This window comes from Perissodus microlepis, chromosome 9, assembly GCF_051167445.1.
Source record: "Perissodus microlepis isolate ML-2025 ecotype Zambia chromosome 9, ASM5116744v1, whole genome shotgun sequence".
NCBI classification, from domain to species: Eukaryota; Metazoa; Chordata; class Actinopteri; order Cichliformes; family Cichlidae; genus Perissodus; species Perissodus microlepis.
Window position 1 is genome coordinate 12172768 of NC_140469.1, and position 16774 is coordinate 12189541.

General features: G+C 39.7%; 1 protein-coding gene across 1 annotated transcript in view; it reads right to left on the reverse strand.

Moving 5' to 3' along the window:
* ofcc1 (orofacial cleft 1 candidate 1) overlaps positions 1-16774 on the reverse strand; it is a 139725-nt gene that overhangs the window by 111483 nt on the left and 11468 nt on the right. The window contains exon 2 of the mRNA XM_084939934.1: positions 9689-9931. Within this exon, the coding sequence (XP_084796060.1) occupies positions 9689-9931 (243 nt within the window). The remainder of the gene's footprint in view (positions 1-9688; positions 9932-16774) is intronic.

Below are 16774 nucleotides of genomic sequence, written 5' to 3' on the forward strand. Positions count from 1 at the left end.
ATTTTTTAAAAATTGGGTCTAAACAGGCTTATCTTTAGCATCAGGTACTTCTTTGTGTTACATCTTGTACTTTTGACAAACCACTACTGGGTCATTCCAGAATGAGGATGATTTAGGCTTCAAAACTGGTGAAATAAAAGAAATAGACCCTTTACTTTATAATTCTCCATTATGCATTTAAGACATTAACAATAAATCATTAAAAGTTATTCTTGCTCAGATGAGGCATTAACTGCACATTTTTACAAGATATTTTAGTTGCTGTGTGCTATGAATAAACCATCACCATTAAGTTACCCTGATACTGCATAGTCATTCAGTTTTAGATAAGCCCAACTTTTCATTAGTCATTTTGTTACAGTTTTTTTAAAGTTATACTTTTTTGTAACAGGATTGATCTTAAAGTTCCACTAGATCACAGTGTTAAATGAATATATTACTTTTAATTGTAGATTAGGACATAAGTGTGAAAAATAAATACTCAGTACCACAGAAATGTTGCTTAATAATATTTTATATGGTTTTAACATATGTTTGTAACATTTGCTTTACATGTATCCTAATAGGGTTGCAAACAGTATTTGTGTTTTCTCAACAACAACAACAACAAAAAAGATGCCAACAGGGGAAAGTAATGCAATGTAAAATGAAGTTATATAAATAAAGTAAGGAAACTGAAATTGATATGTTTTGTTTCGTTAGACTGACATACTCGATCTAGTCAGAAAAGACTGGAAGAATACAAAACATCAACAAGCACCGACCTCGGTGTTACGACGCGACTCAATTTTCCTAAATAGTTTCCAGTAACAGGGTTGCACATGTGCAGTGTGCAGTGCAAAATTATTTATTTATGTTAAACTGGTTTAACAGTTATTAAAAGGCACATATCAATACAATCAAAACAAAAATAACTTATTTCACCTGCAATTTGGTAACCAAAAGTTGCCTTTTTGGGAGGTGCTCAAAAGCTATTTCATTTTGGTTATTTCTATAAATACTATTTTGGAACTGTTTTTCCACAAATTGGTTCACATGTTGTCTCAGGAGAAGACACCAAATGTATGTTTTAGTATTTTGAACATGAGTTATTCAAATTCCAGATTAGGACAGAAACTGCCCTGCAATGCTTGAATGACCTTAACTTCATTTCTGCTGCACAAAATGCACTCAGATACACATAATTAGCTTGTGAAAATATAGTTTATTCAAATATGATTGACTGCTGTGGAACAAAACTGCCCTTTCTAATCTGCTTCTAACCTGAACCGCTGCTGTATGCTGAAACCTGATGTGCCTGCATGTGGTTTGTATCTGTAACTATGGCAAACATCACAAAAGGTCAGGACTAAAAATGTTTTTGCTCATTACTGAATTATGAAACAGTACTTCAAATTTAACCTCCAGACTTCTAAGTAGATCTCTCAGCCATATTACTACCTGCAAAAGAGTTTCTTCAGGTTAAGAAAAATTCCTGAGGCTTTGTGTTACATTACTGTTTCAGGATAAAGAAAAGGCTTTAATACTTAAACATTGTTGCATTGTTGCTTTCTGTTTGTTAAATTTGTTATTACTTTTCTGTAATACTGACCTTATCACTCTCCCTACTGATACTTTATTTAAGTTACATTATGGAAGTTTTTTTTTCTTGATGCAGTCCACAATCCACAGGATGTACACAGTGTTTGGGTTGAATAGTGGACACATCAATAGGCAATTGACTTGCTGTTATTGAATGTTACTGACTGGCCATGTGATTCCGCTGTATATGAATTGGTGTAACTTCACTGTAGGCCACATCTGTGTGGAAACAAATGAGAGGAAACACAGCAGCCACCATAGCAGGACCTCCTTTGAAAAGAACTGATTAATGCAGACTCCTTAAGGGGTAAAGATGGAGGGATGGATGGATGGATGCTAAAGAGGAGAGCCTGGCAGCTAGCTCATAATGCTACAGGGAGAGTGACAAGAGGGAGGGAGGAGAAGGAGCGAGAACATCCGGGGGCAGGCATGCAGGAGCAAATACGCACACAGACACACACACACTACACACTACATTGGGAGGATTTTGACTCTTTAATCTTGCCCTGTGTAGCTTTGATAAGAAGAGAAATCCCTTCCTTGCAACGAAGATAGAGCTGTTCTCCTTTTGTCTTAAAGTTACGGGAATATTTATGCATGAGCTGTTTATTTGTGTCAGGCTTACAAATTAATTTTTTAGAGTCCTCCAAAAAAAAATAAAAAATAAAGTGTGAGCCCAAGTTTAATGTGACTTTGCAGAGTTTTGAGACAAAGAGAGCCAATGCTGATGCCTGTGTACTGATTACTTCTTAGTGTAAAGAATAGCTCGGCTGCATCTATGAGCATTTTGTGTTAAGATCAGGATGTCAATCAAGTCCCCTTAAGCAAGTACATACCAAAGTGGCAACAGGTCAGTGGATGTCAAGTGCATCACAGCCATTGCTTTTCCCCAGTTGTTCTGAAAGTGGTGGCAATAACTTTATAACGAGTTTTTGGGAAGATGAACATCTGCCTGCATTAAATGGGAATTATCTGAAGCACTTTCAAGGATTTTTGAATTGGAACTAAAATTAAAAATTAAAATATGTACATGCCAAAAGTGGGACAGTGATTTTGTCATAATGTCTGCTCACATGAGGAAAAACCTACTGAATATAACTGAAAACTTGTTGCAGTATTCTGTTCCTGAGTGCTTCTACATACAAGCCTCGTTCACTGAACATCTCCTTTCCCCAACGCATTGTTACGAAAGTGTTTCCACTGTTGAGCCATCAAGATAAAGCGATAGGTATTCTTGGCAGCTTTTCATTAAAACCCACCCATTTCAAAACGTTCCATTTTCATACCTCACAAACAGGTTTAGACTTCTACAAACATTATGTAGCTGTCAGAAGTGACGAGCTCTGCTTTGAAGCTGCTTCCAGGCTTTCAAGTTACTGACCTTTTGGTGTGGCTTGTCACACATGGATGCAGAACTGGATTGTCAAGTTGCCACAGCCTTTCGCCACGGTGACTGCCACTAAAAAAAAGGTATATATATATATATATACATATATATATATATATATTTATATGTACACATAGACAGGCCTTCTCAGAACAGAGTGAAGCACATGTTCAACTAGTAGGGTGCACATATATTTTACTAAAAATGTTTTTTTTTAATATTAATGTTTTTAAAAAACAATAACACACTCAGGGGAAGGGAAATTCCTAAAATGGGAATGCAGTCATTTTCTTAACCTGTTGTCCAGTTAGGGGTTATGGGGTATGGTGGGGGTTAGAGGTACACCCTGTGCCAGAGTGCCAGTCTGTCATGTTGCCAACACATAGAGATGCTCACATTCACATCTATGGCCAATTTAGAATCCCCAGTGACCCTAACAAACATGTGTTTGGACTGTGGGAGGATGCCGGGGAACCTGGAGAGAACCCGTGCAGGTACAGGGAGGCATGCGGAGTCCACACAGAAAGGTTCCGCCTGGCTGACAGATTCAGGTCTGTGAGTTGGCAGTGCTAACCACTTCACCACTGGGCCGCCTGTCATGGTAAAATGCGGTGTTAAAAACACAGAAACACACACAGACACACACACACAACAGGGATTTATACGTGTTCGTAAACATTACCCTGCTGTGTACGTACTTCTGTTCTTGTGTGTGCAAGAGGGGAACTTGCATACATCTGTTTATGAGTGTGTGCTCACATTTAATGTCTCTCAGGATCACTTTTTTCTTTCCCTCTTCCAGACAGTTACTCATGCACTTAATTTATGGCACACCTGCAGAGTCTGTGTGTGTGTATATGCGTGTGTTTTTGTATTCGTGTCTGTGGGTATGACTGTGTGGTAACTCTCAGGCTCGCAGGGGAACTGTTGATGAAGGAATGCTTCTCGCTCTGACTCACCTGATGATTTGTCCCTTACTTTGTAATCAGCACAGCAGGCAGATCCCGCACAATAGGAAGGCAATGAGCAACACACAACAGTGCTTTTCAGTTCATGAGTTGAGATTCAAAGACAATGCTGCTTTCTTAGACACAGTTGGATAAAATATGAATTTTAAGATAGCAGCCACTCTGTTCCCAACACAGTTTAGAGAAGCTCCATCAGAAGCAGATACAAGTAAAAAAATTCTGCCCCACAATACCATTCAGTTACTACATGGGTGAAATAAGGAGTCGCTGATCAAACACGCAAACATGTAAGAAAGAACACCCACTCACACTTATCCTTCACACACAGTCCTAAAAGAACTGAGTGTCTCATGAGACATATTGCAGGCCGGTGCTAGATAAACGCTAAGCCAGTATAATCACATAATCAATGACTAAAAAGTTCAGTCCGCTGCCCTTTCTTAAGACAGGCACTGACAGACAGGCAATGGGAAACAGTCGGGTGGGTGGTATTTAAAGTTCACATGTGTAAAAGGTTTGAGTGCTGCCTTGGATGGATGGACTCATTTGCATTTTTGCTTCTTTACACTCACGTCTGTCTCCTGAAGCATGGTCTACAGAGAATCGCTCCAGCATGCTGCCATCTTTCTTTCTCTCTTTCACACACACAAACTTTGAACTGTCAGTTGTGTAAATACAAGGGATGCTTCCAGTTAAGCCTCTAGGCTAGCTAGAGTACACCCTAATTATGTAAAATATGATTTTGAGTATGCTGTTGTTAGAATGGTTACTGTTTCTTGGCCGAGGTAAGGTAGACGGATCTCCACGGGGACTTTTCAATGTGGATTGAAGTAAACATGACTGTGTGATATTTTTTTGCCTTCAACCTTCACATCTGACTTCTGGGGACAGATTTAAACCTGATTTAAAGCCAAAGTTTGCTCATTCATATTCAATGAATTAGCCAGTTATTATTAATAACATACAGGAAAAAATATAGTTGAAGTTGACCAAAGAATGAGATAGTTCGAGTATATGACTGGACTTAAAACTGACTGCACTCAAAGGGTCTTGCAATCTATGCGTCATACAAGACTGTCTAAGCTACATCATCTCTTTGAGAGCACTACGCTAAGTATATCTTAGTGTCAGTACTTAAAACCGCTGCTAATTTTTGAACATCACAAAGGTGTATTTTAGTTCCTCGTTTAGGCAGACTGCAAAGTTTGCATGTCATAGTTATTACAAAATTCCTTTGTGTGGAGTAAGATCACCTGATATCCTGAGTCATAAGTTGAAGACAGACTGTGGCTCTGTGTTTGTGTTGGTACTAAGAAAACTGATACAAATGGCAATTTTTAAAGAAAATTGTATCACCTGTTAAACAGTACTAAGTGTTGCTGACATACTCCATGTGTACAGAAATTGCATTAACATTTATGTTTTATTTAAACATTTTAGGTCACATCAGATCACATGCTATGAAAGAAATTTAAAGAATAGGGGAAGTAATCTATCCTAATGTCGGCATTTGTTGTTTTGTCTGCTCATTGTATTTAAACCATATGTTTGTGATCAGCAGCAACACATGGCATGAGCATGGGATCCTGGGAAAGAAAGGACAGAGATGGGGCCCACACATCCTGTTGGAAAGTAAAAGAGAAAACGACAGATTGCCTCTGTGTTAGCAGGGTTTGGACACCAGGCTTATGTGTTCTTTTGAGCTTAGGTCAGCGCTTATTAAAGAAATACATATTTCTCATTATCAGATTTCTCTTGCTCTGTTTTCCACCCCCCCACCCCACCCCAGTCTCGAGAGACGGCAAGAACATTAAAGTACCTGAAAGGGATCAGCGTTAAAAATGGCTATTGGATGGTGACAGTCAGTAGTAGCAGCAGAGCTACTACTCCAAGCCCCCGCAGCCATGTGACAGTGATGTGATCTAGTTTAAACAACAGCTGTTTGTGATTCCAAGGGAAATTAGGAGCAAGATTCCCCTTGAGATGACAGTGGCTCACTACTCCAGTTATCTAAATGAGGTGTCTCCACGTCTCAGGCACGCTCACCTTGTAAAAACACACCACCTTCTTCTCTGCTGCCTCTGATGTGTGGAGCTGTTACATCACTTCTGAGTCTGCTTTTCTCTTTTCTCCCTCTCTTGTGGATCATAACACAAACTATCCAACTTATTTTCTTTTCTTACTCATTTGCTACCCTTTTCTTTCGCTTCCTTGAGTTCACTTCTTATCGTATGTCATCTTCTCGTAATGTCCCCGAAGGTTTCATGAATGTCACCTGTTGCTGGGAATGTGTGTGCTTGTGGACATAAAGCTATCTTCCTGCCTACCTCGGTGCTGTATTGAAATGATTAGTGAGCCATTTTTTATGATGCCTCCCTGCTTTTTGAGCGTGTGAATACTTGTGCAGGAGTTAGACCGAGCTCCCCTCCATCCCCCAACCCTCCCCTCCAGCTATCCCTGCCTCGTCCCATAAAAAATGATGCAACGCAACTGAATTACAAAGGCTGAGATAATCTGTAAACGAAGCAGCATTGAGCTCCCTATAAATTCCTTTAAATTACAAAAAAAGGGGTTTAATGTAAGTCTGCTGTTTTTGTCACATTTAACCCTTCTGTGAATGTTTTTTTTCTAGCAGGAGGATTTGTAATGTTGAAAATCAACACTTACATGTTAACTAAACTCTGATATGACTGGTATGACAGAAAATCTTACATATATTGAAAAAGGAGGGAGAGTCGAATAAGTGTCTAAATGCCCTTTCAGGCTTGCAATAGCCAATGACCACACACGTCAGGGTAATATTCCTCATACATTTACATGAATTAATGGGTTTCATTTGCTCAATGTGACTCCTAAATAAATGGCTGTAAAACTTAGATGCCAGGACACAGTGAGACTATTGGAAGTAAGATCAACTAGATAAACAACAGATGCCATTGATAGTTCAAGCAGGCCACAAATATCTCAAAGTGAAACCAAGTATGCTTCATCATTAGAGCAAGTTATAGGAAAGTTACTAATTGTGCCACACCTAGAATTCTGTCCTAAAGAAGACACCAACCAACACAAAGTCTCAAAAGTGACCAGTTTAATTTTAGTGGTAAAAATGTGAATGTTGCTGCATATATGTAAGCTGCATGTCCGGGATGTAAATCTTCCATTGAACCATATCCCAGGCCCAATCCATGCTCTCTTAGATTGAGATTTGGTGACTGGGGAGCTCATTTATGCACAGTGATGTCATTGTCATGTTTAGGAAACCAGTTTGAGATTATCTGAGCTTTATTACATGACATGTTATCTTCCTTGAAGCAGCCATCAGGAGATGGAGAAACTGTGGTCATAAAGGGATGGGCATGGTCAGCAGCAATACTTGAGTAGGCTGTGGTGATCAAATGGTGAGCAGTTCATACTAAAGGACCCCAAGGATGCCAAGAAGGCATCCCCACACCATCACATCACTAGCCTGAACCTTTGATACAAGTCATGATGCATTCATGTTGTTTGACCCTACCACTGGGCAACATTTTTCTACTTTGGTAACACTGTGCAAATTATAAGTTTATAATATTATAAACTTAGTTTCTGGCATAAACTGACTGGAGTGGTCTGCTGCTGTTGCCCATCTCCTAAAAGGTCCAACATGTTTTGCATTCAGTGATGCACTTATCATTTTGAATCAGTCCATTCTCCTCAGTTTTCTTGATTCTCTTAAACAACATATATAAATTCACCTTTAAATTTGTAGTTCTCCATTGAAAAAAAAAACAATGGGTGATGTGAATTACATATGGCTCTGTAAACCATTTGTTTTCCATCTTATATCTGTATTTCTAAGAGAAAAACACACACATGGATTCCAAATTTAACTGGCTTTAACCCTGAAGTACCACCACGGCTACACTGCTTCTGGGAAACCCAGAATTTCAGCTAGCCCATGAAACCCTAGCCTCCCTTTTCCCCTCACGTGTCTTTAACCAGGTCGTATTGTTTCTGCTCTGTGTCAAGTTGTTGTACCAGCCAACACATGGGTGTGCTTAATTAAAGTTATATAGCCTCTGTAAATGGAGTTGCCATGATGGATAAGGAACCTTTATAGGAACTTAAAAAATTAAACAGTTTCTTTGAAGTGTGAACCACTTATAGCCATAAAAGTTGTTGAGTCACACACATTTGAATGATATTTTTACTTTTTCCATAAAACACCTGGGTTTGATGTCAAACTTTATAGTTCTGGTAGAAGTATTAATTGGTTATTTTAAAAAGATTATATTGGCCAACTTAAAAGTTTTATAAACTGAAAAGCACATTGGCAGCATATGTATGTGTCTTGATGTATGGGAATGGGACAAGGTGCAGCACATTGCTATAATACAAGCATTGCCCTAAATTCTTTCGATTTATAAACTTGAGCTTAAGGGAAGAAGCTGTAAAACCCAAATTCTTTTTCTGTGCGGGACAACATCTCTCGTTTTACTTTCTTGGTAAAGTATTGTGTCAGCAGTGCACATCAGAATTACAAAGCTGAGAATTATGAAACACATTAGTTGAAATCTTATTCATAAAGTAATTAATCCAGTTTCTAAGGTTTCTCTTTATGCAGATGATGCCATAATGTAAATTCTGCACTTAGTTCTGTATACTTAAAAGTCCATGACAGCACATAAGAAATAAAAATATTCGATGTACACTAAAATACATTTAAAAGACAGATTACGAGACAGTTTGGGAAAATAAAATCTGTGGTAGCCTTTCACTGAGCTGTGATTCTCTCTTAGAGCTAAAGGCTTTGTTGTCAAGTTCTAGCCACAAAAATAACTTCTCACACCAGACTGCACATTGGCCACCAGTAGTCCCACAAATATGCACTCATTCATCAAATCAATGCATTCCCCTCCCATTCACCGAGATCTCCTCCAGCAGAGAACAGCACAGCCCAGCACAGCAGCAAACTAGACATGTCTGTTGGAGACTTCACAATGGTTCAGCAAGCAAACATACTTCCCTTAAGGCCCTTGGGACAAACACAGCATCAAGCAGAGGCACTCTATGAGTGGTTGCTGTGGTCTTTTTTCCTTGTGTGTGTGCTTTCCAATGTGTATTGTGTGTTATGAGTGTGTTCTTGAACTGTTCTACCTGTATGTTTCACCATCATCAGATTATTCTCCAAATAACAGCGTTTTCATTATTTCTCACTGTCTTAAGCTCAGTTTTAGGTTAAATTAAAATATTTTTTCTTGATTTGTTTTCCATCTCTTGAGATCTCAGTGTATGTCAATTATGTGATACAGTGCAGCAAAAGCACATTTAGGGAATAAAGCAACAACCACTAATTAAAGGAAAAGGGCATCATAACAGAGTTTGATGAGTGAAGAGAATCCATCTTTGGGCTGTCTTGGATGCATAAATATGGCTGAAATTGCGGAGAATTAAATGAAACAGATGAAAGTTTGGTGAAATAAAATAATGCCAAGTGGCCATAACTGGCTATGGCCACTGGCCACTTGGTTATGGCGTTCCATCTTGCATCTTGCACCCAGCTGTTATGGGCTGGATTGTCTTGGGGGCATCTTTGCACAGCATGCACCTGGGGTCTTGCCTGGTGTGGTTAGACCCCAGCCTCTATCGATCTTGTGCTGAGAGCTTGTTCCTGTGCTGTGCTGCCTCCGTGTTGCCTTTCAGTCCAGCTTTGTCCATCCACCAGTAGGATTCTGGATGTTAGCCACTTCTTGCATCTGCTGGGAATACATACCGTACCGTCTCAGGGTGCTGGATTTGGGGTGAAATCCTCCATGCATCGTCAGGAGCTTCCTGGTCTTGTTGTCAGTGAGGGTGTAGGTGTTAATTGTCTCGATCGTGTTCATTTCATTCAGCTGACTCCTCAGGACTTGCCTTTCCCTCTGCAGGTATTTGGTAGTTACGGGTGTCCTAGCAGCCTCTTCGTGGTTCCCATTCGTCTGTGGGATTCCCAGGCACTTGTAGCTGTCCCCAATTTCTGCAATGTTATATACATGTATATGACTTTTTTATTGAGTCAGCAGAACACTGACCGCTTTTACACGCTATACAATGCAACACTCTGTGACCCTGCTCTGCAGCTTTACATGGTCTACCACATTGTGGCTGAGCTGCTGTGGTTGCAGTGATGGATTCCTATTACAGTACAATGCCCAAATTTAGAGATCCTTAGAAAAAAGAACTTCTTTTAGAATTTTTTGTAAGTATAGACTGCATGACTAGGTGCTTAATTTTATACACCTGTGGCAACTGGACTGAAAACACCTGACTTTAATGGTCAAGAGGTGTGGCCCAGTGCTTTTTTCCATATAGTGTGTGTAGGTTTGTAACTTTTTTTAGCCTTTGCTGATCTTAAACTACCAACTCCTATGTGCATTAGTTATCTTCTCTCGGTGATAACTAATCAGTAATGATGTAATACTCTGTAGCTCTCTAGCTTACAGAAGGGAAGAGAAGCAGACTTAATTTTGCACACACTGTTGGAAATATTAAATATGAAATATTAAACAAACAAATCAAATCAATGAGTTAATTTAATGGGATGTCATTTTGGCAAAGCAACAGTGGGGTTTTTTTTTAAATCCTGTATATGTTTTTCAGTGACACATTCAACTATCCACAGGTTGTCATGAATCACTGAGTAAGTGGGGTGGGGGGTCCACCCAGGTTAGCACACCGCACTGGGCCTGTCAGAAAAAGTGGGAAGGGTTCACATTCTTCACCTCCCCCAGAATGGCACCTTCCAAAGCAGATCCCCTGTCTACCCATTCCCCAGGCCCCAGATAAGAAGCTCATCCGTCATCCACTGGGGCTGCATTAAATTTTAACTCTGGTTACCGAGTGTGGCCATTCAAACTTTTATCTCAAACCTTCTTTATCTTCTTTTCATTAAGTTCTCAAGCACTAATAGCCCTGCGAGTCTCCGCCGGGGTAAGGATGATGTTCTGAATAATGAAAGCTCATTATTTCTCTACAGAATGCTTGTTAATTCAAATGATGATATTAAAACTATAGTAGCCCTCAGCAGTCGGGTGATTTCTAGCATACTTTATCATGTATCAATATATACTCTGTTTGTCAAAACTGCCCCAAGCCTGGGCTGACATTCTCCTCCCGAGGAGTGGAGTGCTTCAGCAGGCCTGAAATACTCTACGGTGACAACTGGCAGAGTTTGTGCCTTTAGGAAAGTAGGGGAAGGAGGGATGAAGGCAGTGATGGGGAGACAGATGAAACCGTCATTGTGCTCCCATGTCTGTTCGACATTTTTCAATCATGCACACACGAATACCCCACACCACACCCCACCCCACCCCAGCTCACCCCCCCATCCCGCACACTCCCACATGCACGAATACACTCACATCTGTCACCCTCATCTGTCTTACCCGATATGTGCACATGTGAGCAGACATTTGCGCATATTCTCATAAGTTCATATGAAAACACATTCACACACAGCCGTGCATTCACAGTCACATCCACGTGGACACCCAAGGCCATTAACCTTTAAATATACCACTCTATCGTTTTATCTCCAAGACATGACTTGTGCCCGTGGATGTAAGTATATAATTGTGAATGAATTTTGAGATTATTTTTCATCATCATTCCTTCCATGCCATGAACAGTAGTCGCATCATTAAGTGCAGCTGTTACGGTCTGAGACATCAGGATTGTTTGTTCATCTGTCAATCCGCCATCAGATTAGATACTTAATATGACAGCGAGATGAAAACGAGATCGAAACAATATTTAATTCCCTGCCTTTAGAGGTGTTTTCTGTGGCATTATTACGTTAAATTAAGTTGTAACATGCAACAACATATAATATGTGATTTAATGTGCATTTGCCTTACTCTACTTTTCCCTTATATTTTATTGAGGTTAAAATATCACTCTTAAAACCCCTTTGTTGTCTTTGTTGTAGATTGCCTGTGTTTTTAGGCAGTCCCGTACTAGAAAGCACGCGATCAAATACGATGAAAAAAAATGAATGAGTCAAGTGTTGAAATTTCACTAAGGATCTTACTGTTCTAAATATAATCAGTCTTATTCCATTACCTGAAGCGCAGCATTTATGCTTTGGCATCTCTCAAAAAAATTCCAGTGGTTCTTTCCTTGAAATTCATATCTTGGGGGTGAAAGTGATGACAATATGTTTCAAACAGTGTGGAGGGCATATTTATTTTGGGTTCCTCGAGAGTACAAAACCTAAGAAAGAGGGTGGAGAGTGGAGGATTCAAAAAGGGCCTTAGGTGCCATAGATGACACACTTTGATAGGTGTGCTCCTGGACACGCCTTGTTAACAACAGATGCAAGCAAAATTATCAAATTACATTTCTGCATTGCATGTTTGTGTGTGCCGCTCGTATGCGTACAGATGCACCCTGTGCCTTTGGATTTGTGTGCAGCCACATTTGTGTTCATATACCTTGTGGGTATATGAAAGGAAAAAATCAGAAGCTTGGCTCTCACACGGAAACACACAAAATAACAACGAGCCACAGTGGCCCGACTGGTTAGTCTGCTCTGCTGCAACTTACATTACACCCCCCCTCTCCAGCTGACCCATTATCTGTAAGCTTTGCTCTAGGCGTCAGGTTTCATAAGGGAGAGCCTCCAGCACAATGTCACTAAGCCACAGGGCCTAGGGCCCTAAGCACAACACACATTTATGTTAATCTCTGAATACACGCTCTCAGTAGCTAAAACTTGCCTTCAACTTAACGCAAGGGAGAGTAGGTGAAAAGCAACAAGAGGGAATTTTTGCAAGGTTAACTTGGAGCTGTGTGTTGCAGTTGGATATTGACTATGTGGGAGTGGGGGAACAGGTGAAAGGTTTGCGGTCAGAGTTGATAAATTTCAGGTTAAATGATGGTTAAACTGGCATCTGTTTCTGCTAGATATATAGAGGAGGGGAATATGAAGCACTTGATTACAGCTGCTTCAAACAGACAGTTTGCATACCTGCTGTAGCTTTATTTTTAATTTACTACTTTCAGATTGAGAATGGATAAGTAAATGTTTGTCTTAATGTTGTTTTACTAAAAGATCTACTAAAAGAATCTAACTGCTATATTGTTTTTTTCTACCTCCAATAGCAATACTGCTAGTCGTTTTAAACATTGTACATAAAGTACACCTGTCTCTTTTATATGTTGAGTGAGTATTCTTGTGTCGTCCTTTTTTTTGTCTCACTTTTTGCCCCTGAACTTTTCCTTGAAAGGCTTTTAAAAGAGCATAGTGAGTACTGAGAGAGTGGCAGGCAGCCAAGGACAGTGGACCTGAGGGGTAGACAGCATTAGTCGAGAATTAGACACACTCACGCTCAGGCTGGCACACTGGCCATCAGTACTGCTACATCGGTCCTTGGTTAGTCCGCAGTTTGCCTGTGTGTGTGTGTGTGTGTGTGTGTGTGTGTGTGTGTGTGTGTGTGTGTGTGTGTGTGTGTGTGTGTGTGTGTGTGTGTGAGAATAAGTAAATGCTGCCAGTTGCCGGTAGTGTTTCAGTGTTCCCAATATCTCAACCAGTCACAACAAGCAAAACCCACTGAGGCACTAAACTCACAGCATCACTATGATGCAGCTTTCTGTGGATGTCTGGGTCGAGAAATGTTACTTTAGATCAGCAGACGTCTTGCTGATTTGTGATTCTGACAACTGTTTTTATGAGATGACTTGTTCTATCCTTGCATACCTGCATACATTTGAGCAAATATATTTGCTCAAATGTATGCGGATGATGCAGTTATATATACGCAAGCAAATAGTGTCCAGCAGGTGGCAAAAGATCTTACAGCTGCTTTAGCATTAATGCATAGCTGTATATTTTAATCATATACGTAATAATTTAAATATGAATGTTGCAAAAACTTATTTTTACTCAATGATCATCTCTCATATGGACTATTGTTTGACGTCCTGGTCACTTGCTTGTCCAACAACACTTAAAACTATTGAAAACATTTATAAAAGAAGTTTAAAACTACTTGACAAAAAACCGACTTCCCACCACTACTGTCATGTGTTAAAAAAACATAAATTACTGAACTTCAATAACTTAGTGAAACTTAAAAGAGTGTGTTTAATATATAAAGTCTTACACTCCCTTGCTCCACCACCACTAAAGCAGTTCATTAGGCATAAAGAAAGCTCAGACAGGACCACTCGAGCTACAATCCGAGGAGACTTGTTTATACCCCACAGACGGACATCATTTGGGCAGAACGTCCTCTCTGTTAAGGGTGGCCATCTGTGGAACAGTCTTCCTCAACCCATTAGAGAATGCTCTACACTCAATTTGTTTAAGGCAAAGGTTAAAAACTGGTTATGGACAAATCAAGTGTGTGATCATGTATAAGTTTTATAGTTTTAATGTTTTATTTGGGAACAGAATGGTGTGTATGTGTAAGTTTGGTGATGGAGTTTTTATTATGAATGAATGATGAATTTTTATGAATTATTATGTCTATTTTTTTATGTTTAAGGACAACAGATGGAAATTAGCCTTTGGCTATAATCTGGCATGTTTACATTCATGTAATTTTTTTTTTTTTACATTTATGTTCATTAACATGCACTGTCCTAAATAAATAAATATTAAAATGAGTAATTAGAGACATTCTAACATTAGCTATGTATTATAATATCTGGTTGTTGGAATGCTAAAAAAAAGCCACCCACTTGACATACTTCATGCTCATGCTTCATCTAATATTATCTCTGAAGTCATGCAGGTAACATGTTGAGTTGCTCAACTGTCACAAGGATTTACACACCCTCGAACACATTTGAACTTGTTTCACTTTTTGCACAGGCTTGTCTTGATTATATATCACATTATATAGTATCAGTAAATACAGTGGGAACTGTCAGCTATGGCTAGGAGATGAATGTGTAGTTGTGGTCATAAGTTTAAATACATTCACCAGAATGCCTAATTTCATGGTAAATTTGGGCTGGGAAAAAGAACAGCTTAAAGTGGTGAAGTCCAGTTTTTATCATTTAAGGCGACTGGCAAGAGTAAAATCTTTTCTTTCGAGGCAGCACCTTGAAACAGTGATCCATGCTTTTATTTCTTCCCGCCTGGACTACTGTAACTCACTTTATGTGGGGGTCAGTCAGTCATTGCTCTCACGTCTGCAGCTGGTTCAAAATGCAGCTGCACGACTCCTAACAGGAACTCGAAAAAGAGAGCATATAACCCCCGTGCTAGCCTCCCTGCACTGGCTGCCTGTGTCTTTTAGAGTTAATTTTAAAATTCTTATGTTTGTTTTTAAATGCCTTCACAGTCTTGCTCCGCCTTACCTCTCTGAGCTTCTTCATCCCCACATACCCTGTCGGTCTCTCAGGTCAGCTGACCAGCTGCTCCTGGAGGTACCGAGATCCAGGAGGAAGCTCAGAGGGGACAGGGCCTTCTCTATTGTGGCTCCAAAATTATGGAATAATTTGCCCATGCACGTTAGAGAGGCCCCTTCACTGTCCAGTTTTAAATCACGTCTTAAAACCCACTTTTATTCCTTGGCTTTTAACCTCAGTGAGACTTAGTTTTCTCTTTTAATTGAAGTAGTTATTTAATTAATGATTTCACTCTTCTTTTATTTGTTTTTTATTTATATCTCATGTAATTTTATTTTATAGTTCCAATGTACAGCACTTTGTGTCAGCTGTGGTTGTTTTAAAGTGCTTTATAAATAAAGTTGATGATGATGATGAAAGGAATCATCCGAAGTCCAAATTAATATTCACACCCATGATGTTTATATGTAAACTCTAAATCTGTTAGATTTATGTGAATATTGACATTCTGCTCCCTTATGCTGGATCACACGTTTTATCTGCACTGTGGATAATACAGTCATCAGTTTTTTAACTGTTATTTGCAGTGTTTAAATTATATTTCCAGTGACTCATAATCTGGTTTGAAAACCTATTGTATACCTCATCCCCCATCTCTCCTTCTCTTTCTCCCTGTCTTCTCTCCTCCATATAGTATACAGTGTGAGTGAAGCAGTGTGGAAACTGTTGTCCTACCTGATAATGGATTTGGTGGCCCCCCTGCAGGCATGAACCATTGGCACATACTGAATACCACTATGAGATCAATGGGAGAACGAGAGGACAGAAAAGGGGGACGTTAGGGAGGGAGGAAGAGAAAGAAGATGAAGAAGGGATGGGGCGGATAAAAACAGAAATCCCATGGTTTCTCCTGTTTGCGAGTGGGGTAGGGTAAAGCCACAGCTGTAATCTGTTGTCAAGAGACAAGGCCCCTGTAATGTTTTCCATCAGCAAGTGGATTATGTGCAGGGGAATTGTAATTTACACCAGCTTCACTTTTATGCGTCACTCAGCTTAAAAGTTAATAGCATTTAGCTCAACAATAGCCCAGCCACATCGAACCCAGTCTGCAGCATAAAAATCTACAAGTGAGGTGCCATTGATGCACAGTTGCCTCGAACCCTAAACAATAGGGTTTTCCCACTGAGCTAATTAGCTGACGCCTGCCTATCTCACACCACACATGTCCATTGTTGCTGTCACTGTACGAATTCTATCCGACTGTACTGCTACAGGCTTTTGTTTGCCCAGGTTCTTTTCAATAATCCTGTGTAACGCCTGCATGTTTTGTCTTAAGGTTGTGAGTCCTGAAGTGACATGGCCAGACACGGCTTCATAGACAGTGTTTGATTTCCCGTCAGTTCCTCCATTTTGCCCTTTGTCTCCAAGGAATTATAGGCATTAAGAGATAAAGCCCCATGTTCACAACTCAAGTTATTGAAAATAACCTTCAAGAATAACACAGATTCATAATTTAAATAAG